Here is a 25,492-nt window from a genome sequence, read left to right as displayed (position 1 = left end):
CTTTGAGTCTCCTCAGCACGACGCTGCCAGGCGCTGCTGCAGAGCCACCAGCCACAGCCCCAGCCCGGAATTAGGGCGTGTGACAAGGAGCGAGGGTGTCCTTGTGGAGAAGGCATTTCCCAGGGAGCAGTAAGTGGGGACCGGCAGCCTCCCCCCCGAGCAGGGCCGCCCGCCCCGCAGCCAGGCCGGCCTGCGGGCCGCAGTCAGGCCCGGCCCCGAGGGCCCCGTTTGCCGTGGGACAGCACAGCTCTGACCAGCGCCTCCAGACACACCCTGTGCAGCTCTGCAGCCAGAAACATTCAGGGTGAAAACGGCAGATTCACAGCCAAATCCCAGCTGGGGCTCCCTGAGCATCCCTCAGCCCGGGCTTCTCCCTGGCACCATCCCACACAGATGGGCAGTTAATGAAGTGACCCAGATTACACATGCTCAGCTTGGTTCTCCACTTCAGTGTGACTTTTAAGCAGTAATTACATGTATAACCCAGCCAGGAGTGTTCATGGGCAGATTCTCAAACCCCAGACAAAGCCATAGCACATCTGTAAAATTAACCACGAGTACTTGGCTACAGACTGGTAGAAATGGTGCTCAGGGCAGCCACTGGCTCTAACCAGGCTGGATTCCAGCTACAGGCTGCAAATTCACGGACCCCAAAGCAACACTATACCTATACACCTGTATATCTAGCTCTCCATCTGCTAGGAGGAGTTAAAGTCCTTGAGGTGCAAACTCTAGTTCTGAATGGCACTTCTTGCTATAACAGCCAGACAACCCATGGTGCTGCTGGGAGTTAATCACACTGTGGGGAGACAGCACGACAGCAGTTTACAGGGAACAGCAGCAGACACAAGTGTGCACTAGAACTAGCACTGCCAATATCAATGTGAAGATTTCACTGACTTTTAGGAGCCAAACAAGTTGATAGGGTCAAAAGTTAATTAAACGCATTTTACTTCCAATTATCTGCCTTTTCAGGTTGGCTTATTATACTGTTAAAGTATGAGCAAGAAGGGTCTAAGAGCATCATTCCATATTTACAAAAGGAAATATTTTCATTTTTTAATTACAAAAACCCCCAGCTTCATTAGTATTTTTAAGGAGTTCCCTAGAAAACTTGGATAATTTTGGATTACTTTTTTTTTTTTAATTCTTCATTTGCAATTCCAACACAGCCACAAAACTAGAGACAAAACCACTTCAGAGTCAAGGTTACTCAGGAAATACCTTCTAAACCCATCAGAGGTGATCCTGGAAGCAGCCCTAGGCTTCCAAAACAGAAGCGTATTGTTGAAGGCAAGTGCCTGCTATTCAGAGCTCTTCAGTGGGGCTGTTGAACACACCAACTATTAACAGAAAGGAACAGCGAGAAAGAAAGGCATCATTGTTCCCACACTGACCAAATCTTGCATCTACTGTAAATACGTTATAACACTTAACAGCAGGACGCCTTTGTGTCTTCTGTACCTATGCAAACATCTCATTATGGTTTTACCTCCCTTTCAGAAGGCTCTCACATCTCAAAACATTCCTTCCTATCAATTTATTGTTGACAAAACAAGAAAAACATCCTGATTTCTTCCCCTTACTGTTGACAGGAGTGAGCCTGCTGAGTCTTCGCTGAAGAAAACCACCAGGAGTGATGCACTCCAGCCTTTAAGACAAGTATTTAGCCCACAAGATCAAACTCGAGGTAGTCTGAACACTGCTGGTCAAAATCAACAGATTCTTTCCAAAACCACTGCTACCAAATAGTATAAAAGTGCAAAGACATAGCGTTTGTAACTGAAGTGTCATATCTTTTATGACTTAATGTGTTAAACAGACATTTCCACTACAGGAAATTAATATACCAATTAAAAGAATTTTTAAATATCAATAAAAATACTCAGGACTTGGTCTCCAAGTCCACTTTGGAGCTTTTGAAGCATTTTAACCTGCACTTCAGCCCGTATTATCCAAGATAGATTATTTCCCACAGAGACACAGCGCACTTAGCACAGACCTCAAGAGTGCCCAAGGCAAAGCTCGAACAGATGCTGAATGTCAGGCTTGCTGTTCCCAAGCAAACAGCAGAGCAGCAGGAGAGAGCGCATGATTCCAGCTTGCTCCATCCAGGACAGCAGGGAAATGCAAGCCATGAAACATCCCCAGATACAGCTGCTGCTTTCCCTTAGAGAGCATTAACCCCCAAACACTTCCCCACTTACTTGATATCTCATGAAACGCTTAAATTTTCTCTAAGTCCCAAATCCCACTCTCTCAGCCGGCACCAGGCAGCTCATCCCCACCTGTGCCCTGCTCGGCCCATGGCCGTCACTGTCCCTTCCCTCGACTGGGCTGAGGTTGGTCAGGTCCCCCAGCCAGCCCCATCTGCACATGTGGAACACGAGGAGCAGCCAAGGAGCACCCGAGCCACTTCAGTGCCTTCCCACCACTGCACATCTGCCTTGACTCCCCATGGCACCTGCCTCACCTGCAGGTAGCTCAGGCTCATGGGCCTCTAAAACCACAAATACAGCTTTTTCAGCAGGGTGGTGGGGGAGAGAGACACACTGGGGGCCATGAGCTGAGACAACCTGCCCTAAATCCCCCCCATTCCCCCAGTGACTTCCTCTAGAGCGAGTCCCATTTCTGTGACAGCGTTTGAAACCACATTAGAAAAAAAGACATCCTCAACAGTGCATTAATCAACAGATATGTATCTAAAGCAATTCTACAGGGAAAACAGGAAAATATCTGCCCAGGCTTCCCAACTGTGAAAACACTAAACTTTTGAACAGGTTAGTCCAGGTGCTCCCCAGATGACCACCTGCACACTGAGTGGAGCCACCCTGATGTCCCTCAGTGCTGCTGCCCGGGGTCCCACGAGAGCTGCCCGCCTGCCCTGGGAAGTGCAGCCACCCCAGCCTGGGCCCAGGGACACAGAGCTGTCCTGGCAGCAGCGGCAGACACTGCGCAGAGCTCACAGCGCCAAGCACAGCCGGTGTGGCTGCTGAGCCAAATGCCAGCTGCTGGCACATGAGCCCAGGCACCTCCGGGAGGAGCCATTCCCTCCCACACTGCCCTCGGCTCTGTCCCAGCCTCTGGCACTGTTGTACACCCTACTCAGGGATGATTTATTTGTTCCCTGGTACGTGCAGCAGCATCTCCCTCACTCATCTTTTGTACAAGAGCAAGAGGAAGACATAAATGTAACAGAGGCAGATCTGGAGTTTATTACTACATTGAGAGTCTGAGCTCAAGGTTAAAAAGTGTTCTCCTTAGCCTTATTAACAGCAGAGAACCAGCCTTCTGATGTCAACACCCAGCAGGCAGCTCATGTCCAAACAGTTTCTGATGCTGCTATGCACAAGCCTGAGCTCCACCACAGCTAAAGGCAGCACAAAGCCTGATGTCCTTCCTGCACAACTGGTCACAGGCAGAGCCACTGCAGTGCTGCTGGGACCCAGCACACCCAGAGCATGAGGAGGGATGGAAGGCAAGGCTGGCATCCAGTGTGCTCAGATCCAGAGAAGGTAAAGCCTGAAAAGATTTTGCCTATGCTGGTTTGGCCCCTCCACCTTCCCAGCTGCTGCAGCTCAGTCAGGGAAGCTAAAAATACTTTACTTTCTAAAAATCCCTTTTCCATGTGAGGCGGAGCTGTGGTTACCACAGAGATGGCACCACGCAATCCCCACAGATCATTCCACATCACCGTGGTGGCTGCACGGAGCTCTGAAATAACGTCCTGATGAGGGTGAGATCACGGCTGCAGCCAGGCTCACCCCCATGGCCAACACGGCTGCCAGAGCTGCCCAAGAGGGGCTGGTGACCGTCACCAGGACTATCAGCCTGGCTGCTGACAGCACTGCCAGAGGGGAGGAGACTTCCTCTTTTTAGAGCAAACATCCACAGAAACCACTGCCTTATATTCCAAAGTATTCCATAAAGCATCATTTGAGTACCAATTCATTCACACATGACCTTGCTTATGAACAATTAATCCTGATGGACAGGACAACTATTAAGAACTCATTGCATTTTCTATCTCTACCACCAAACAGCGATTCTTCAAAGCCAGGAACACTGCAGGCATACAGCCCTCCTGACACTGCCAACAGGCTCCCAACAAATCCAACAAGCCATGGTGTTCCTCATGATGCAAAGCTAAGCCTGCTTTGAATCCTTCAGAGTCCAAGAAGAAAATGTCATTAATATGTTTCAGAAAGATTTGTCCTATTTTAGTACAAGGGATTGAAAAGTACAGTTCTCTTGCTCTACTGATATGTGATCAGCAGGAAAAACGCTAAGAGAAAGGATGGTACAGTGTAAAAATGAGGACATGTACAAAAGAAGATACCTAGACAAAAACAGAAAAAAAATATCCCTGCATAGAGGACTTAACAAAAAATCATCCCAGATTAATACATTCTCTGCACAGCCTTGCAGGAAGCTTGATATTCCAACCACCAGTAAGAGATATTAAAAGACCAGGCAACAGGGTGGTTTTGAAATAAGAAGCCACCAAATTTCCCAGGAACATCCTTAGTATAAAAAGCAAATGAATACAAAGTCAAACCACCCTCCTCAAACCCATGGCCCTCAGCAGCTGAGTGCTGGATATCCCAGGTCAGATCCTTCTACATGTCCTCACACAGCTGGTGACAGAGACACTCTCTATCCAAGCCCTGAATTTTAGAGAAGAAAGAATATTATCTCCATTTACTGGATCTGGTTTTAATAAACTCATTGATTTCAAAAGACTCTTAATCAGTCCAGTTTTAAGGATGTACATCAGTAGCAAGAGTGGCAATCATTTCAATTAATTTCTCCATTAAAAAGCTTACTGTACGTTTCCTCATCCAAAGGAAAATGGTTGCTTATTTCCCCCCTATCAATCGCATTCTGAATTTCTGAGAAGTCCAGATACATGAGACACTCCATGGACAGGAAAAAAAGTAGGCATTTTCCCCTTGCCTTTAGCAAGTCAGCATTGCCAAACACTGGAGCAACAGAGGAGGCTCCTCTGCTGAGCACAGGGCTGGAGCCCTCTGCTCTGGAGGCAGGCTGGGAGGGTTGGAGCTTAAAGGCACTTCCAGTGCCTGAAGAGATCTGGAGGGGGACATGGCCCTGGAATGTCAGGACAGTGGGAATGGCTTCCCACTGACAGAGGGGAGATTTAGGTTGGCTATTTAGGAGAAATTCTTCCCTGGGTGGGTGGGCAGGCCCTGGCACAGGGTGCCCAGAGCAGCTGGGGCTGCCCCTGGATCCCTGGCAGTGCCCAAGGCCAGGCTGGACACTGGGGCTGGAGCACCTGGGACAGGGGAAGGTGTCCCTGCCAGGGCAGGGGCTGGAACAAGATGAGCTTTGAGGTCACTTCCATCCCAACCCATCCTGTGACTGACTGAATACAAGGGTACAAGTCAGTCTGACGCTGAAAAGCAAGGTCACACCTCCTTGCTGCTCCCCAGGACCTGTCCCCTGTGCACAGGGGAGCAGGTAACACCCTCACACTGGGCACACCTGCAAGTACCGTTTCTTCCCTTGGTTTCCCACTGGTTCCCACACTGCCCCCAGCAACAGTGCCACCAATCTCAACAGGTAGAGAGCTAAGGTTGTCTTAAACTCAGCAGCCAGAACCAGTCATTAAATCCATACCTAATGGACATCTTCAAATTAATCTCACACATTATACCAACTAACATGAGTTTTCTGTAGATTCTAAAATGCCTGCAGCTCTGTTTCTGTGAGGGTCTCATTCTTGAATAATTTAAAACAGGCAGTCTCTCTTTCTCTCCTCCCCCTGCCCATTTCTCATTCCTGTCAGTACATACAAACATTCTGCAATAGCTTTCAGAGTTCAAAAGGAACCACAACATCACAGCTGGCCTCTGATAAATTTCACCTACATTCCCATACACTGGCTGTAGAACTTTTAAATTAAATATTTCTATTCTCAGCAGATTAGATTGTTGAGAGAAAGCAGATGCCAGGAGAGCTGGAAGCATCATTAACCCCAAGGGCTCCTGCAATGCCTGGGAGTTAATTAGGTGAGATAAGAATGAAGATGAGGCATAAAGCAACCCACAGGCTCTGCTGCAAATCAAGGGAACACCAAAGAGCAAAGCCTGTCTGCTGGCACACCTGAAATCGAGCTTAGCCCCAAAACACATGAATAAAACATGCTGGCCAGGCATCTGAGAGACAGGCACATTGGGGACGCTGGGAACAGCTTGTAGGACAAGTGGAATCTGCTCTTCCCTTCATCAGCATGGAGAAAGCTTCTCAGTGGGAGCTTTCCCAGGGCTATGTGCTTGAAAGGAACAACACATCACCTGTCCGACACTCCCACCAGAGCCTCACTAAAAGCTCTGGTCGCACTTCCTCCCTTACTGCCACGGAAATCTGCGTCTTAAAGATGAAGCTTGGGAAGAGTTCCAGAGAGCTGAACCCATTCTGTTTGTGCCACCTTGGTTGTGCTTTGACCACATGCGATGCCAAGGGAAAAGAAAAGGATCTAGTTGCAGAGCACAGCCCTGATCTGTGTTTGCAAAGTTATACAGAGAAGGGAGAAGCCAGAGGAAGGCTGGAAGAGAAGAAAAGCAGCAAGAGTCATGTTCAAATTGACCAGATGAAGACAAACTTTTGAACAGAGGAGGCTGTCTGCTGCCCAACGTGCACCCCAAACACAGCTGGCCACAAAGACTGTACCTGAAACTTCGGCTCTGAAAAATTTCACTGCAGAACTCACCTCTTAAATCACCTCATGCTGCTCTTAAGATGCAGCATGTCCTATAGACAGCTGCTGCTGAAACCATTTTCTAAAGAAGGATTTATCAGAATTTCAGTCCATTGGCACAAAATAACCTTTATGGAAGATGAAAAAAAAAAAAACCACCAAAATTGAAGGTTTTATCCTGCTAGGTATCTCCCTGCACTGAAAACACTTGAATTACATTACAGAAGGAAAAAAAGCTCCACTGTAAGAGTTAGTAAAGACTGCACCCTGTCACTCAAAACCCAGCCTTCTGGTTAGTCTTTCCATCTCTCTTTTACTGAAGAGGCACATACATGTTTCTATCATTACAGCCTTAACCTGAAATACAGTGCCCTCAGTTTATATACATCCATGCACAATACTTGATGAAGGCAAACAAAATACAATAAAAATATTGCACTGGAGTGTAAAACTTGGTTTAATCAATTTTCAGAAAGCTGTTCAAGGAGATGGTTCAGGAAAAAAAATAATTAAAATCCAGTAACACTTTCAGGCAGCTGTTAACTGCAGTCACAGCATTCATGCTTGAGGATTAGCTGGAAATCCACATTATTTGCACTGTAACACAGAACATCATGAGAGAGGCTCCCAAGGAGCGTGGGAATGGAATGGCAGAGTTTGAAACACACATGGCCCGTCCTTTACAGCCAGTGACGCAGTAACATCGTTTTCACACAATCACTTTTCCAGTAGTTACTACAATTTGGGAAGAAAAAGTCATTTCAGTGAGTATCTGAAAAAAGCATATTAAACCCTAACCCATAAAGATGTCACCAAAACCTTAAAAGATTTGCTAGGCACGGTTTATTAATAGTTTGCCTGTCTGCTTTGATTATATTTGACATAGTTTCCATATGGAAACTTAAACTAAATTTCATCAAGAGCTTTACTTTGTTTAAAATATCAATCCATCTAATGTAATAAATATTTGCAGATATAGGAAAACATCACCTTTGTGAGTTATCCTTATACAGAAGAGTGGGAGAATTCACACACACAGCTTCACTCCAATGCTTCCTACTTCCTTTCTGAATAACACACACCTTATCCTCCAACTCAATCCTCAGCTGTTTCACTTTGAATACAGCTATTTGTGGAAAATCCTGTCTGTTTTCTTTGCACCAAGAGGCTTTGTGGGGTCAATGAAGTTACTTACATAGATAAACCCTATGAAATCTCCCATTAAAAAAAATAATGTAAGTAACAGCATCATGCTAATCAGCCAAGAAAAAAAAAACTAACATGGAGCTGATAAACCAGTAAGAACAGATACTACAAACACTAGTCACACCATCTTTCCGTTCCTGTCTTCCCTTGTACACAATGACAGTTTCTGTGTGATATTTAATGAAAACCCACTGATTTCTGCAAGAAATAGAAGCAGCCACGTCAAGGTCAAAACTTGGATAAATAATTTCACATCATTTTCATTAAGATTGTTATTACAAGTTCATGTCTAACATTCCAAGTACCAAGTTACGATGCTCTCAGGAATCAGCCAGATAAGCACCTGGACCCATATCTGGAGACACCCTAAGCTGAGCCCAGAGCCCTCAAACACAGCCCTGGTACACAAGTGCCAGTGTCACAGGAGCACCCACAGGGCTGTGCCCCTTGTGCAGCACAACCCTCCTTCCCCCCATCTACTGCTGGGAATCTGTTGCCATCTTATTGCAAAGGTTTCATACCTTCTTGGTGACTTCTCACAGGCAGCTCCTTACAGCACTGACTCCTTCTTCTCAGCACAGCCAACAAACTCCATCTAACTTCTCCACAAGCCAACCTACTCTTTTACAATACCCATCCTAACTGGATTTAGCTGTGGCCTATTAAGGGCAGGCCTGTTCTTAATTCTTGCTCATTAGCACAGCTGTAGCTCCTTAGGGGTGAGATTACCTTCATCACTCTCTCTTTTCCTACATCCCACCCATCCACAGGAATCCAACCAGAAACACAGCAACACCTGCATCACCTGCCTCTGGCCCAGCCTTGGGGTACAGCCAGCTGTTCAACTGGGAGAATTCAGCAGCTCTAAAACACTGAAGACCAGGTTCAACACATGATGAAAATCCATTAATTGAGAAGAAAAGTGCACTTTAACCTTTTCACTCACTAAATATAAAGATGTGACAGTTCCTCTCCCTGACAAGTAGGAAGGACTGACATCAGTACAAGAGATACACATTGCTGCAACACCAACTAATAAAAATCATTCTAAAGGAAGAATACAGCAATTGGGTTTTTTACCTTTAGCTATTTGTCAGGTTTAAAAACTAGCAGAGTATTAAATTTGGTTTATCTCGAAAATAACATATTCTGTTTGACAAATTAAAAAAGGTCTATTCTAGACATGCTAGTCCTAAACATTGCTGAACTACCAAAATTCATAGTTACTTGGTAAAAATCCAGGAACTGGCATGTTTTCTTTTCCCTGTTATCTGCAGTGCTCCATGACAGAGCATGGCTGTCGTAACCAAAGGAGCAGCAGAGCTCTGGGCTCACACTGCTCACAGGCACAGCCACTCACAGAGGCTGCTCTCACAAACCCAACTGCTAGGAATGTCTGTGTCGAGTTTAAAAAAAGAACAGCAACTTGGGAAAGAAAACTAAAAGAAAATCCAGTTCACGGATGGCAAGCAGAGCTTCTTGTGGCTAGAGATTTCAGGGGGCTTGCCAAACAAGGATGGCAGACACATTTCAAAAAAAATTCAATGAAACAAAATGAGGTAGAACAGAAATTGCACATTGCCTTCTTTTTTAAGGCCAACTCTGACGCTGCTGTGTTTGCAAAGAACACTCAAAGAAGTAAACACGATGCAGCAATAAATTCCAGTGAAAGTCTGAAGCACTGCTCAATGAAAGCAGGCCAGTTTTGCTCCCTGCTTTGGTTTGTGCTCTGCAATTTATCAGAGGAGCAAATGTCAGGCAGTCTGGAGAGCAGACACTTCTGTGGCCCTCAATTTTATCAGCACACCTGCTGGGCAAAACCCCCCCATCCCAGCCATTTCCAGAGTCCCATGAGCAACACAGGCTTTTCCAGAACTGGTTCTTGCCATCCTTCACTTCCACAACAAACCTAGCTGTGTGCTGATCTCCTCTGCAGAGAGTGCCCAGCACCGAGCAGCCTCTCCAGCACTGAGCTACCCAACAGCACAGGAACTAACGGGGGGGAACTAATTAAACAACTCATCAATTCATGTGCCAAACAAACAACATGCAGAGCACGGCCACTTCGCTGATGGTGCAGCATTCCCTGAAGTAGCCTCACCTCTATTCCTACTTACAACATTTAAGCAAACGCAGCATCTGATGAGAAGGAGCAGCAAAGCTGCAGAGCAGGCTGTCTAAACCCAGCCCACGCTCCCAGCAACAGGCACCTCCAGCTCTGCTCACACAGCAGCCACAGCCTGTCAGGTGCCCCAGGCATTTAAATAATCTGTTAATGCCATGTCCTTCAACATTTGCTTTGCATTTTTTCCACAAGGTAAGACACTTGCTATACTCCAGGTTCTGTATCAGGCACTGAAATTTAGGGAGGTTTTAAAAACAGTTTGCTTTTCCATATTGAGACCTTGTCTTCTCAGTTCACACTATCATTTACAATGCATTTATACTGCCAATTGTACTCTCCAGGCACCATAACATTAATTAATCATAAATACTACCTGAGCTCAGTTCATCTGTTGCTCCTGTTTGAGGTCCCAAAACAGCCTGTACATTTTGCTATATACAAGATTTCTGTATATACATACAGTAGTATTTATGCAACATGGCTTTAGACATGAGAACTTCAATTTTTATCCATCTTTGAGGCACAGGTAATGATAAAAGGAGAAGAAAGGTACAAGACAGGCAGAAGGGAGAACACTGCTCCAGGAAAACTCACTACCATGGAGCCTGGGTTATCCTTCCAAACCTAGGAGAGCATTAAAAGGACCAAAGAGATTTACCACCTCTCTAATAACTAACTTCAAACACAGTGCACTGGAACAGTATTTATTGCAACCTGTTCACATTACATTTCCTTCAAGTTCATTGTCAGAAATCACTTCTTTTCAAAATATATTTTTAAAAAATCACACAACCAAAACTCCTAAAGCAAAACAATTAAAACACCACCACCACAAAAAAAAACCCCAGCGAACAAACAAAGAAACAAAAAAACCCATCACACAACCAACTAAGTGCATTTCTAAACTCTGGAGAGCAGTGCAGCTGGAGCACACCTGGGCACTACGATGCTACGGCAAGAGGCACCAATGGACAGACAGACACTGGTGTGAGAGAGAGAGCAGTGCTGGCTCTGGGCTGCCAAGTTTGAGGCTACACAACATTCACTTTTAACTGCCTGGGGGGTTGGGAGTTTAGGGATTTGCTTAGGGTTTTTTCTTGGTTGGGTTTTAGTTGTTTGCTGTTTTTTAAAACAACTATCTCTTATGCAGGATACACATTAATGTTTCAGTATTTGTGTGACATCCCAGGGAGATGGCTGTGATTCTGGATAAGAGCCCTGTCCATCCTCTTCTGCTCCAGTCCTCGTTCCCATTTCTGGATCCCACTGCAGAAGTGTACCTAAGTCACAAACCATTCAATACCGAGCAGCGTGTTTATGGTGTGTGGCACAGATGGGTCTCTCCATTTCTAGGACACGACCCTGCACAGGCTTTCAGGATAAACCCATGCCCACCACCTCGAGCAGCAGGCGAGACAGACACTCCTCCAATAAAGAACTCACAGAGATGTAAAGCTGCTTTCTGTTGGCAGAGAGGGAACGGGGAGATGGAGACACAACACTGCCGATAACCACAACCACGGCCTCGGGAGCCCCCCCAGAGCACCGTGACACCGCCCGAGCTCCGTGTGCTGTCCCTGCTCGGCCGGGGCCACTCGCTGCCCAGGAACCACCCGCGAGCCCCGGCTGAGCCCCGGCTGTGCCCCGGTGCCCAGCGGAGCGCCCGTGCCCGGCCCCGGGGAGAGCCGGCACTGGGGAGAGCCCGGCACCGGGGAGAGCCCGGCCCGGCAACGGGGGGAGCCGGCACCGGGGAGAGCCCGGCCCCGGGGAGAGCCGGCACTGGGGAGAGCCCGGCCCCGGGGAGAGCCGGCACTGGGGAGAGCCCGGCCCCGGGGAGAGCCCGGCCCGGCAACGGGGGGAGCCGGCCCCGGGGAGAGCCCGGCCCCGGGGAGAGCCCGGCCCCGGGGAGAGCCCGGCCCCGGGGAGAGCCCGGCCCGGCACTGGGGAGAGCCGGCACTGGGGAGAACCCGGCACCGGGGAGAGCCCGGCCCCGGGGAGAGCCCGGCCCCGGGGAGAGCCCGGCCCCGGGGAGAGCCCGGCCCCGGGGAGAGCCCGGCCCCGGGGAGAGCCCGGCCCCGGGGAGAGCCCGGCACCGGGGAGAGCCCGGCCCCGGGGAGAGCCCGGCCAGGAGCGCCGAGGCAGCGGGAGCCAGCTGTGCCATCAGGCCGGGAAGTCCCGGCAGGGGCAGGCTCGGCAGCCGCCCCGCTGCCGGGGAGGCGGCACTGCAGGGCCGAGCCCGGCCCTGCCGAGCCCCGGGCCTGCCGAGCCCCGGGCCTGCCGAGCCCCGGCCCCTGCCGAGCCCCGGGCCCACCGGCAGCTTCAGAGCGCTGGCCGAAGCTCGGGCTGCGCCAGCTGAGTCACTCCCAAGTAAACGGCAGGTCTCTGTGCTGCACATGACACGGGGATTGAACAAAAACGTCCGTCCAGAGGAATACTTTCTTTTCACTTTCTGTCCTATGACATCTTTTCCCAGGTCTCGGCACAGCTGTTTGGACCAATCATACTTCAGGCAAAAACCAGCAATGCTGCAAGCACACGAGTAGATAGAAAAGAAACATACAAACCATGGCAATTTCTTTGCTTTTGAGTCACTTCCCAGCACATGCCTCCACTGCAGCTTCCTTTTGGGGTAAATATCGCATTAGCTGCCAGTAAACCCTGTGGATCCACTGCCCTTACAGTCCCGGGCACTTGGAACCTTCTTCCACCTCCTTCCACTTCCGAAGTAACTGGGAACAGCGTGTTTATTTGCCACTGAAATGTCAACAGAAAAGCAAACAAACAAAACCCATCAGAGCTGCAAGCCTGACTTGGAGATTCTAGTTCCCACACACCAAGAGAGCACGAGGAAGCTTTCCCAATATTTAGAGACTTTATAAGCTGACAGACAACATGCATGGTTTTCATCCAGTTTTCAGGGAAACATGCACACGTTCCAGTTCCTGGACCAGTCACTCTGCAAAGCATCTGGAAATGGTCTACATCCATAACAGAAATGCAGATAAAAAGGGAATGAGGATTTGCCACAAGAAGTTGAAAACAGAAGTATGCTGTCATCCCTAGCAAGTGCTGGAAAGCAATGGGCAATGGCATCAGCAACGAAGATAAAACCAAGGAAAAAATGTATAATGTCTGGCTACAGAGTCATAGAATGTGGTGGAGTTTTGGAGGTCCACTCCCCGCTCCAGCAAAATCTCCCAAGAGTCAGGGGCTCAGGACCCTGTCCAGACGGCTCCGAGTACCTCCAGCGATGGAGGTACCACAGCTCTCTGGCCTTTCCTTATGCACCTCTCCTGCACGGCTCTGAACACAGCAGTTTCTGCCCTTATCTGTTTAATACGCGCTTTCATTATACAACACTGAATGTTCACAGAAGTTCATTATTTTTAAGAACCACAAGCAGGTCTTGCACTGAAATTCACCTACTTATCAAGGATGTCTCCCTTCACCTGCCTGATACAGTTCTGTCTTCATCCATCCTGGGAGACAACTTTGTCTTCACACACCTCAGTGACACTACAATCATAGTAACAGCCTACAAGGACAAGCATATCCACACAACATTCATGTAATCTATGAAAAAGTGGGAAAGGAACTACAGATCTTTCTTTTCAGAGATAAGTAAAAGGTGCACAATGGTCATAAATAAATACTTTAATATTTAGTAAGGGCAGCTGAAAAGGGTATTTTCCTTTTTGCTAAAAGGCTGTCCCACAAGACAAATGAGAACTGGCTTCAGAGCCTGGCAAGCAGTGGAGCCAGGATCAAGCCTGTCCTCCCAGCCCAGAAAAACAACACTGCCAGTTCATGAAAATAAACTTGTTTTAGCAGAAGATTTTTGGGTCACATCCAGTTCTCTGAAGTGCGTGGGTTGGTCCTATCATACAGTCCCACCCAGTTCTTGACTTCTTCATGTGTCTGGCAGCATTTGAAGTTAAAAATAAATACAAAAAATACCCAAACAGTTTTTCAATTTCTTCCTCCAATAAAAAGCACAATAGGAATTGTGGATCAAAACTTTCACTTTGAACAGATGGTTTTAAAAACCATTTTGAATGGTTAGATCAGGGACACAAAGAGCCTGTGCTTTTGTCAGAGGGAACCTTCTTTGAGCAAAGCGGATGCAGTGCTGGACCCAATGACAGCTCTCTGCCCAAGAGTGCACAGAAAGGTCTTCTCTGCCCAGAGAGTCTGAGAAAAGCACAAATTCTGTCCTTAAATGAAAATTCTGAAGTAATTAAAACAAAGCCAATGCTGGCTGATGGTACTTCAGTACAGATTTTCAAGTGATTTTTGTACTATTTCTTTTCATATTCACTTGACACGCAGAGTTCAGCATACAGTTCTGAGCTGCTCCCACAGGAAAACTAGTTTTGCTTTTCCAAAAGGATTGGTAAAGCCTCTAAACTTAAGAGAGTTTGCCACACCAGGAAAACAAAAAGCTTCAAAATAAGCTCCCACCACATCACTTTAAAAGTTTTAATGAAAGAATTCAGAATTAGGTCCTGCTCCCAATGCCTGTGTGCTTCCACTGTTCACCCACTGCAGTGCCAACCATGCCACCAGCCCAGTACAGAGGTGCACCAAAGAGCCCAGCCATTAATGTGAGAGCCTTGCCAACACGTTCAAGCATTCCAAGACAATTAAAAAGAATCTCTTCAAGAATGCAGTAGAAAATGGGAAGTGAGGAGTGAACATGTAGAGGCAGCTCTACTTCAGGCAAAGTACAACAAACAGGTTTTGGATCCTGCGTGTTCCCATGGCACCCAGAGCCTGTGATCGGCCCCTCCTGTGCCAGAGCGCGGCCTCGCACCGAGGGTGAACGTTCTAGAGAAGGGGATGTTCTCCACATCCTGTAAACACTGCCTGCCAGCCTCACCAAAGCGCAGACTCACACGGAGCAGCTTTCCCTGCTTGTACTTACTCCCATAACTAAAGAGAGCTGGTTTTGCTTTGAGCTTGTGCGAGCCAAGAACCTCTGGTTAAGCAGAAGGCTCACACAGCTCAGATTATGTGAGCCTTTGTTTGGCCAGGAGCTTCTCCAGAACCCAGGGTGGTGCATGCCCACCCAGGCTGTGGTGCAGTCCACACGAGGTGCTCCTCTGCCTTTCCTGAGCTAAAGCTGACGGAACAAGCCATTGCCGTGGCTCTCTTCCATGGCCCACACAGTCCAGCTCCCCGTTTGCACACCTGCTCGGCTGTAGAGCCATGCTCACCTGCCACCACAGCCCTCCACTGCTCTAGCTTCAACATCAGAACCTCCAGAGCATCCTTCCAAAACGCTCCCCTTCTGGGCAGGAGAACCAGACGCCGTGTCCGCAGCCTGGCCCAAGCAGGGGCATGCCTCTGTCAGAGGATGTGCTGCACTCGCTCGTGGCTGAATGCAAACTGAGCCCTGATTTCCAGAGCCTAGCCCAGCATTCCCACCACTAACCACCAGCCCTTCTGCAACACCCCTTTTGCCCTGAAGGCAGCTGGTTTTTTCCCCAGGCTGTTTTGAGGGTCAGACAGTCCGGGGCAGTTGCTGCACATCACAGGCACACAGTCACTGTCTGAACTGTGGTGGCTACTGGTCTCCCACACTGTGATCTGCAGCCGTGGGTGCTGCAGTCCAACACTATGGGTTCTAAATTTGAGCCCAGTTTAATGTGACATTTTGTGTTGCAAGGGAAAACCTCCAAACCACCTCATTTCAGTACCATTCAGTACAGTGTCCCTGGGCACGTCTAAGAGGAACAGTGCATGGCTTCCAGATGCAAATCAGCCCAAATGAACACTTTTTCCTCCTGGCTTTCAAAGACTGAGCACAAGCAGGATGTGAGCAAATGGCATGCGTCCAGTGCTTCTGGAGCTGTCAGTGACCTGCAAGGAGCAGGCAAGCCCAGAGCCGAGCCCAGGGCACGCCGGGCCCAGAGCTGAGCAGGCAAAGGCCAAAACAGGCGTTTGTTAGAAAAACACCTGTGTGTGAGAGGCCAGGATTTCTTCTCCTTGACCCACACGTTATCCAGGAGCTGTGGCTGAGCAGAGCCCCCGGCCAGCCTCTGCCCAGGGCAGGCAGCCCTGCACACCCGCGTCACCCCTCGCCTTCTTTCTGGCTCTGCTACAACTCTGTGTGACATTAAAGCCTCTCCTGACTAGAGCTTCTGGCTGTGAACTGTATCAGAAAGGAGACCAAGGTGAAAACAGGGAAAAGAAGAAGAGACAAAAGAGGCAGGGACAGCAGGCAAGGAATATAGGTAGGAGAGCTTTTCACCAGCTTGGGAAACAGTACAAGAAAAGATCAGAAGCTGTTTTACTGCAGACAAACCAAAACCTGAAGGGAAAATCCTTCCAGTCACAACCACAAGCGAAAGGAAAGCTCTCCATGTTGCACCCTGGCACGTGTAACCACATCCCTGAGCCATGGTCCCGTGAGGCACAGCCCAGAGGTCTCAGCTGCATTGCAGGGTAATAAACACCCAGGTGTCAGTGACAGTCACACCCCCAAGGGCTGTGCAACCGACCCTAAGGTACCACCAGCAACAAAACCTGTGACAACACCACAGCTTCATTGCTTTCCTTCGCTTTAATGTTCTGCTTTCAAGGATATCATTTGTTACAGCTGACTGACTCATGAAGATGAGTGCTTAACAACTTGAAGACATTAATGAAAACCATCAATTATATCTGACTTCAAATATCATATAAGAACAATGAACAGTTTTGTTTGCTTCAATACATGCTTTAACTTCAAGTTTTGCCAATAACCGGAAAAGTGTTAGAAATTAAAGTGATTTAATAAAATATTTACATTTTAAAATTATGTACTATACTAATCCTGACAGTAGTGCTAAGAGTGTTGATTAACTACTACACACCACTGGAAGAAAAGAAGCCAAAGTAACATTTTACTTTTAATACTCACTCTTCCCCAGAATGATTATTATTGTGCTTAATGTGACCTACTCCACATTATGAAAGATAACATATTTCCATGGAAATTTCAGCAAGGGAAGATGCCACTTCAGTAATGAATATGCAAAAGGAGTCTAAAGGACTCTGACAAGCCATTCAAGCAGCCACTGAAGTCAGAAGGTCCTGTTTCCCATGACCACCTCCTGTTCTCCACAAAGAGAGGGAGAGATGGTTAGAGAATATCAAACCAAGAATTAACTTGCACTAACACAGATGTATTTTGGGAGCATCCACACACTAAAAGCACACAACTTGCTTGCAGTGGCTTGCAGTCACACCTGGCTGCCTTTCTCCTTTTTTTTCTTCCAATTTAAGGTAAGAGTTTAGGGGCAGAGGACAAGGCAAAGCTACAGCCAAAGTGGCTGATCTTCTGCAGGGTGGTGGAAGCGACACCTTCCAGAGCCACACTTAAATCCAGTTTGCCTTCCAAGGTAATTCAGTCACTGGATTTCCTCTTCCCACTGCCAGGGCATGGCACACCCATGCTGCAGAGGAAACTGGGTTTAACCTGGTGGATCTCCTCTTCAGCAGAGAGAAAGGTGTGCTCAGGGCAGCCACACTCACCTTCCTGATGGCCCACGAGGCACCCACAAAACTACAAATCACAAACACTCCTTCAAGTGACTCACTTTAAATCATAAATGAGGAGTGAGGAAAGAGCTTTCAGGAGGAGGTGAGTACACATGGTACCAGAAAGGGAAAAAAAGTGTCCGAGGTAAAAAGAGGAAACACATTCACAGGGGGTAGAATATATAAATGGTATGACTAAATAAATAATAGAAAAGGAGAAAGAGAGAAATAGTAAGTAAAAACCAGATCAGCTTTTTATGTAAATCATAAAATCTGAGGGCTTGACTTGTATTCTGTGTCTTTGAGATCAATTTTTGTGGTAGGAAAATGGATGATGAGAACTTTGGGGCAGGAACAAAATCTTTAAAATACACCCTAGCGCTTGTCCAAGCTAAAAAACTATAAGACCTGTAAAGCTTTCTTTACTACCAGCTGGAAAGCTTTCTTCCTGTGGTATTCTACCCACACTGCATAATTTCATTTTGAAATATGAAATAAAATAGGAACTAAGTCCTTTTAAAACCTCACACTGATACACTGATGATTTGTGGAAGCTCAACAAGCTGCAAAACACCAACTCTTCTGCTATAAAACCACATTAAAAGAAAGGTGTAATTATAATGCGCTTTGCCACTATTACCTCCTTGTGTTCCATGTGTTCTTGTTGTCAGTGAAAATACTTAATCAAAAGGAAAAAAAAGAAAATGGTCCAGAAGATAAACCTCTGAGCATCTTTCTTAAGGAAGGCTTGATACTGTACCAGCTCTTAATGGAAACTCTTTTGCTCAGAAAATTGTAAAACTATTTGCTAAAAAGAAAAAAAGTGCTGGATTTTCTCTAAAGAAAAGCTCCACCTTGGAGGAAACCTCCAGCCTCTGTGCTGCCTGTACTGTCACTGCTCCAGTTATCTTCAGCAAATTGGAGCTTGAAATTTTACAAGTACGTGGACGCACAATAACGAGTCGCTGCTTTCTTGCACGTCTTGCTCCTCATTTATACTTAAAAGAGGACTTTTCTGTGCAGCTCACACTCAGCTGCCACTCTGAGTGCACCCCAGGGGCTGCTGGTGAGCAGGACACACAGCCTGGACCACAGCATGGAGCTGGGGATGCTCTGAGTGGTTACCAGTGACCCCCAGCACACACTGACAGGCATCCTTAGCCTGCCCTTGGGATGCCAGGAGCTGCCTTCCCTGGAAGCCGACACTCAGGGGGCTGGAAATCAAGACAAGCACCCAGCTCCTCTCCGAGCAGGCTGAGGGACTGACCCTGACCTTGTGGAACTGCACAGCTGCCAGTGCAGAGAGCAGCAAAGGAGGGCTTTCTAACAGGTACCACCCCAGGCAGCCCACACCCCCCCAGCTCATCCCCAGCGCAGAGCACAAGCAGCACAGAAGGGTTTTCAAAACAAAATCCCTTTCCACAGCATCACACTAAAGGGCACACAAAGCCAGGGCTATTCCGCAGCCAGGTCTACCTCAAAGTTCCACCTCCTGCACAGGGAGTTCAGAATGGAGTGAAACAAGACAGCCTCCTAAAGTACAACATAAACATGAGTGTGGCAGAAACTGAAAGAAAAACACTTGAGAGTCTGCCACAGAAAACCAAACAAACAGAAGGCAGCAACAATGTTTAAGAAATTAACAGGGCCACTCCCACAACAACAAAAAAAAAACCCAGAAAGCAGACACCAAAACAACCCGAAACTAGAAAGCACAGAGTGCAGAGTCAGAGAAAAGGAAGCTGGAGATCACTTATTTCTACAGTTCCCATCATAGAGAACACTGACAAATACTTTTCTGTTGGCCTTCTATGTCATTGCTCAAAAAGTACATAGCCCTCAAACGCAAGCCTGAGCTGTGAGCACCCAATCTTGCAGCATCAAAGAGAGCAAGACGATAACCCCCCAAGTCTGGGGCCCGTGTGAGCCAGCCCGAGTGCTCAGAGCCAGGCTCAGGCTCCAGCCTGCCCGAGCCACCCGGCCACAGCCCCACTGCCCCTGGGCAGCACAGCGAGCAGCACGGACCCAGCGGCAGAGCCAGGACCCCTCCCCATGCTCAGTCCTGCTGCTCTTGCCCTCCCCTGGCTGGAACAGGAGCCCAGGCTCCCCGTCCCTCCCTGCCAGCCCAGCCCACCTGCGGGAATGCTCCCTCACTGGAGCATCCCAGACAAACGTCACCCTGACCTGCTGGGTCAGTCTGACCTTCCATCCAGGCAACCAACGCTGCCCGACCCGACCCTAAGGATGGGGCAAGTGCTTCTCAGCAGTGGAATAACAAGTTTCTTCTAAAAAGTCACAGTGAATCAAATACTACCTTTCACTCAATCGCACAGCTGTGGCTTGAAGAGAGGGTGCCTTGAATTGCAACATGCTACTTTTAATGTTTACTTATATGCTTATTACAAACGAATAAATTTCCCATCCTACCACATTTCAAACATTCCACAAAATTCAAATAATTATTCAGGAGGGAAATAAATAAAATAAATTAATTAATTAAAAAATAAAAAAAAATCAAGAAAAAAACTAAAATGAAAGCCAAAAAACCCTTTATAGTTATCAGATTATACCAGCTAAATACACAGATGTCCAATACCAAAACAAACCTACACCCACTGCTTCAGAATCAGAAAATTAGGATCAGACAAGATAAAGAGAGACTGCACTGTGATCACCACCCATCAGAAGCCCAGGCTGTTTTGAAAAATTATTATGGGAACTATTTATACTTCAAATTCAACTGATAGACTCCAGATTTTAACAGAAGTAAAGAATACTTCAAGTTCATACTCAGAATTAAAGAATAAGTTTATTTGTAATAATACTACAAACAGCACTTGAAACAGGAAGTGCCATCCCTACCCACTTTGTGTCCTGTATAAAAAAGGGACACATTCACCCAAATGTAGATTGGTGAAAGCCATCTTGGAATGTCAAAGCTCACTGCCCTACCATGGCACCGTCACATGAAGGCCAGTGCTCTGTAGAGTCAAAGAAAACAGGGGCACAGGTAGGGCAGCAATGCTGTCTGTCATTCAGGACTCTGGGTATCAGCACCATACAGCAATTCCCTGGCACACTTCTCCCCTCCTTCTCTTTTAAGCTAATAAAATAACATGTTATGGTTAACTTTTATCTACCTTGTCATCACTGCACATCTACTCTGACTAAACCTGTCCTGAGAATTTAAGGATTACGTATATCCAGTGCATGAAGATGGAAGGGTTTTGGAAGCTCTGACCTGATTTAGGCTCATATACTGCAATTTCAAAGACAGCTGGAACAAATGAACTGTTTTCCAAACTAGGCAGAAACATCAGAACCTGCACAGCTAAGTCTGCTGGGCATCTGGGAAATCCTTTCCCCAAAGACCTGCATGGAGACACGTAACCAGCAGAGATTGTCACAGTCACCTGAAACTGACCCCGAGCAGAGATGGCTCTCAGGTGTGAGCACCAAGGCGGTTTTCCAGCGTTTGTGCCTGCACCCAGACAGACACACAGCACACTAACAGACTCCTGGGGCAGCCACAACAGCAGAATGCAGAGCTGTGCAGCTGCCCCCCTGCAGCAGAGCAGCCACAGCTCCTGTGCTGCACTGCCACGTGTGAGGGAAGATTTCCCCACAGTGCCTCGCTCACCTGCTGCTCACAGCCCTCTCCAGCGTCTGCCACAGCAAAAGCAGCACTAAGCAGTTTAGAAGCACCTGAACAGAGTGAAGGGGATATACCAAAAAACCTCAGGACATAAACCCCTGTACAGCAAAACCAGCACAGTGCCAGACAAATGGATTCTGTGCCCACCACAGCACTCAGCTCACTGCAAGGTACATCTGAAATTTTGTCAGTGCAGACAGAGGAAGCAAAGGAAGCAAGAAATCAGGGAGGGAGAGGATGGGATCACAGGTTCGGGTTGGAAGGGACTTTTAAAGATCATCTGATTGAGTTCCCCTGCCATAGGCAGGGGCATCTGTGGAGGGGGAAAAGAGAAAGAGTGACTCGTGGGTAGCCTGAACTCCATCTTTTGTTACTTTGTGATAAAACCAGGAAATTATTATACAGCAGGAAAAGTATTAAATGCGTAAATAAACATAAAGGTACCAGAAATCATACACATTCATATTCAAGAAATGCACATGTTTATGTAACTTGGAGGAATATCTGAAAATCTAATACTCCATTAATATTTTTAATGAAGCAGCAAAACTACTAGAGGAATGAAATGACCCCAGCTCAGTCCCTCTTCACTTTGCCATGTTTATTCATGAGCTCCCAGGTCACCACTGCAACAGGTAATTAGTGGATGGGGATGGCTGGCAGGGGCAGACCCATATGTTATCCTGAGCTGCTTCTGGCAACCCGAGAGCAAAAAAAGCAATTCTCCCCTCTTTGCAAAAGTACAGGCAGGTCAGCAACACCGCTGATCTAGGAAAGACTGCCTGCCAAAGGCATTTTGAGCTAAGAAATGCTGATCTCAAGAGCATCTGCACACACAAGCAAACAGTGCTCACACAAACACACCTGAAGTGCACACCGTGCTGCTGCCTCACAGCACCACTCAGGGGACACAGGGAGACGGGGCAGCACAGAGCCAAAACGGGTCTGCTGGGTGGGAGGGGGCAGGAGCCCCACCCTGGGGGCACCCAGCACCGAGCCCCCTGCCAGACCAGCCTGCCTCCAGCAGCCTCGGGCACCTGCCCCGAGCTGCAGACAGGAGCCCAGCACAGCAGCCAGCAGGACTGTGTGAGTGCGGGGTGCCTGGCCTCCCCAGCTGCAGTGCCCCTGCCTGCCCTGTGACAGCGCGCGCTCTTACACGGCCTGGAGGCCAGCCTACATCCGACTAAGAGAGCAGAGTTTAATTAAAACACGTATCACCCGCTGAAATCAGAAATAGAAAACATGAGCTAAAGGAATGGGAAGTGGTTTTCCAGCCCAGCTCTGGCACAGCCCATCAAAGCAAGTCCTTGTTCAGGACTGAAACCATTCCAGGTCACAGCACAGAAACATATTCCTCGACTGCACGGGAAGGGCCCAGCAAGCAGAAGCAGCCACTGACAGCTGCCACACACAGCTCGAGAGCCAAGTCCCCGAGCCCAGATCATGCCACCTTTCCTGCACCCAAACTGCACTAAGGTAACTCCAGAAGCCCGGCCAGGCAGCCAGCAGTCCCAACTCCAGCAGCCACACACAGGACCACAAGCACAGATGTTCTCAGCAGCCTCTCCAGGTCCCACCCTGCCGTGGAACTGATCCAAACAAGCCCGGGTTGGTTGCTGCAGAAAAGTCAGTGTTTGATGGCGAGGCAGGCGCTGGCTAGGCTGAAGTGTTCCCCTGGTACGGCGAACGAGGCACAGCGAGCGCGCTCCGGGAGCGCCCGAGCCCCAGCGCCCACCGGGAACAGGCAGGAAATGGCCGGGTCTGACAGCCGGGGATTCTGCGGGACACCGCTTCCAGCCTGCTCCTGCCGAGGCTCAGGAGCACTGGGATGGCAAGCACAGAGGTGTCGCCCCTCGGCTCCAGCCCTGGAGTAGGAAAAAGGCAGGAACCACCTGCTGAAACCCCACTGAACACACCGGCATCACTCACACACAGATGCTGCGTATGCCAAGGCCACAACCATGGCAGTCACAAGGAAATGAACATTTTCACAGTGTTATTTTACTACGAAGTGGCACGCTTAAGTGTATAACTAACTGTGGAGATAACAGGAAAAGTCCATTTAAGTCGGAGAAAAGGTGAACTGCATCCTTTGCCTACAGCAGTTACAATCAAAGTGTGAACGCCAGAAAAGCCTGTAAAGTGACAGAAAAGCAAAGTGGACTTTGAAGACCAGACCAGAAAACTCCCTGGGTTCCTGCACCTCGGGGCTCTGTGCATCAGGCTTAGAGCAAAGCCCTCCTAACACACAGCCAGAGCAACACCCGGCGCAGCCCGGACCCAGCTCTCTGCCCGGGGTGTATTACTCCATAGCCAGCAAATCCTGGAAGCGCTCCCCTCGCTGTGGGACGCGTCCGCACTGCTGGGCACAGGGGGCTTTGCTACTGCTGCGGCGGCTCTCGGGGGCAGCGCCCGGGGTGCGGGAGCCCAGCGCTGGCCACCAGCGCCCGCCTTCATTCACGCACCGAACCCAACGGAACCGAGCGCTCCTCCCCGGCTCGCCCGTGCCAGCTGCGGCTCTCGCCTTGTCTGCAGCGATGGGAAACGTTGCGGAGCTCTGCCCTCTCACTACGCCGAGCACAAATTACGCCGCATGTTCGTGCCCCCCCGTGCCCGGTAGCCGGGCAAGGCGCGCGGGGGGCTCTGCCACACCCCCGAGGGGCCCCGGCCGCTGCGGACGGTGCCGCACGGCGACCACCCGGCACCGGCGCCCCCTTCCCCGGCGCTCCCGCGGCAGCGCCGCCGCCCCGCGCTCCGGCAGAGCCGTCCCAGCCCGGGAGGCGCCGGCGCTCGGCCGGACGGGCCCCCGGCGCCGTCGGCACCGCGCTCGGGGCGGCAGCGCTGCGCCCGGCGGCCCGCGGAGCCCCGCTCGCCCCGTGCCCGCGGTACTTACGTCGTCGAAGAGGGACCCGACGTTGGCGGTGACCAGGAGCACCCCGGCGCCGGCCGCGGCCGCCTTCCCCGCCATGGCGCGGGCGGAAGCGCGGCCGGGAGCGGCGGCGCTGCGGGGAGCCCGGGGGCGGGCGCGGGGCGCTGCGGCGAGCGGGGCGCCGGGCCCGCCCCGTCAGCGCAGCGAGAGCTCCCGGCGCGGGCAGCCCGCGAACATCCGCGCCCTGCGGGGCCGCGGCTCAGCGCTCGCCCGCCGCCGCGCTGCTGCTGCTGCTGCTGCTGCCGGGACGGCTCCCGCCGGCGGAGGCTGGCGCCGGGCCGCGGCGCATGGCAGGGCGGCGGTGCCGGCGGGGCGGTGCGCTGCGGGCCGTGCGGGGCTCGGCGGGCCGGGGCCGGTGCCGGGGCGGGTCCGGGCGCTCCGCGGTGCCGCCGCCGCTCCCGGCTGTGCGGGCGGGCGGGCGCGCCGGGCTAGCGCTCTGCGCGCGCGACGTCACGGCCGCCTCGCGCCGCTCTTAAAAGGGCAACGCCACCCGCGGCGGGCGCGCGCACGCCTGGCGGCGCCGTCCCGCGGCCCGGCCGTGCCCGCGGCCCGGGGGAGCGCGGCCCGGGAGAGCGCGGCGGGGCCGGGGCCGGGGCCGCTGCCGTTCCCCGGGGCCGCTCCCCGGGGGCCGCTCGGCGGGGCCGGGGCCGCTGCCGCCCCACCTGCGCGCAGCTCCGGCGCCGGGGTCGGAGCGAGGCGGGGCGGGCGCTGCCTCCCGGGGGACCGGCTCCCCAGGCCCGGCGGCCCCTCCGGCAGCCGGCTCTGTCCCCGGGGGTGCAATGAGAGGAGCTGCGCTGGCCCCGGCGCTGCCACCGCCCGGCGCGGCTCGCGGGCAGCGGTACCGGCAGGGGCCCGGCGTGTCGCGACAGGGCTGTGTCGCAAGGGCCGGCGAGCCGGGCGGCGGTGCTGGCCGAGCACCGGGAGCGGAGGGCCGGGGTCCGTGCAGAGCCCGCCGTGCCCCGCAGCTCACGGCAGCCCCCGGTGCGCAAGGAGCCTGCCCCTAACTTTGCCAAGGAAACCCGGGAAGTGACCGATCGGGCGCTGCCGCTGTGCGCGGAGCATCCCCGCGGCGGCCCGTGTGTCGGGCTCCCACGGACGGGGACACAACGCGCGGGAGCCCCCTGCCCCAGCTGGGGAGCCCGGGCACGGCACGAGCGGCGCTGAGCTGATGGGACAGTCCTGTCAGGTCTCCTCTGTGGCAGCTTCATCAGGCAGGGGTGCGACTGGAATGGCAACAGCTCTGCCAGATCCGGAGCACCGGCCTTCCTTGTCAGAAGGTGCAAATTAAGTATACAATTAAATAAAAAGGATATTGAAGTTATGGAATTCTGCTTC

The 25,492-nt window shown here is 50.4% G+C and overlaps 1 protein-coding gene and 1 long non-coding RNA gene across 6 annotated transcripts in view; one reads left to right on the top strand and one right to left on the bottom strand.

The window, feature by feature from the left end:
* Nucleotides 1-24,469, bottom strand: part of INPP5A (inositol polyphosphate-5-phosphatase A) — a 184,389-nt gene extending 159,920 nt beyond the window's left edge. For 3 of the 5 annotated variants that reach the window (XM_064431654.1, XM_064431651.1, XM_064431653.1), the window contains exon 1: nucleotides 24,122-24,469. In XM_064431654.1, coding sequence (XP_064287724.1) covers nucleotides 24,122-24,196 — 75 coding nt within the window. In that variant the 5' untranslated portion in view covers nucleotides 24,197-24,469. Of the gene's footprint in view, nucleotides 1-8,445; nucleotides 8,465-12,613; nucleotides 12,632-24,121 lie in introns of those variants that run through there. The other 2 variants (XM_064431652.1, XM_064431655.1) reach the window with 2 other exon arrangements.
* Nucleotides 12,339-13,882, top strand: LOC135306983 (uncharacterized). The gene is made up of 2 exons (XR_010367747.1): nucleotides 12,339-12,427; nucleotides 12,523-13,882. It is a non-coding gene; the product is annotated as an uncharacterized LOC135306983 (long non-coding RNA).
* Nucleotides 24,470-25,492: the final 1,023 nt, after the last annotated feature.

This window comes from Passer domesticus, chromosome 8 (assembly GCF_036417665.1).
Source record: "Passer domesticus isolate bPasDom1 chromosome 8, bPasDom1.hap1, whole genome shotgun sequence".
NCBI lineage: Eukaryota > Metazoa > Chordata > Aves > Passeriformes > Passeridae > Passer > Passer domesticus.
Note: the sequence above shows the minus strand (reverse complement) of the source record. Positions and strands in the feature narration are given on the sequence as shown.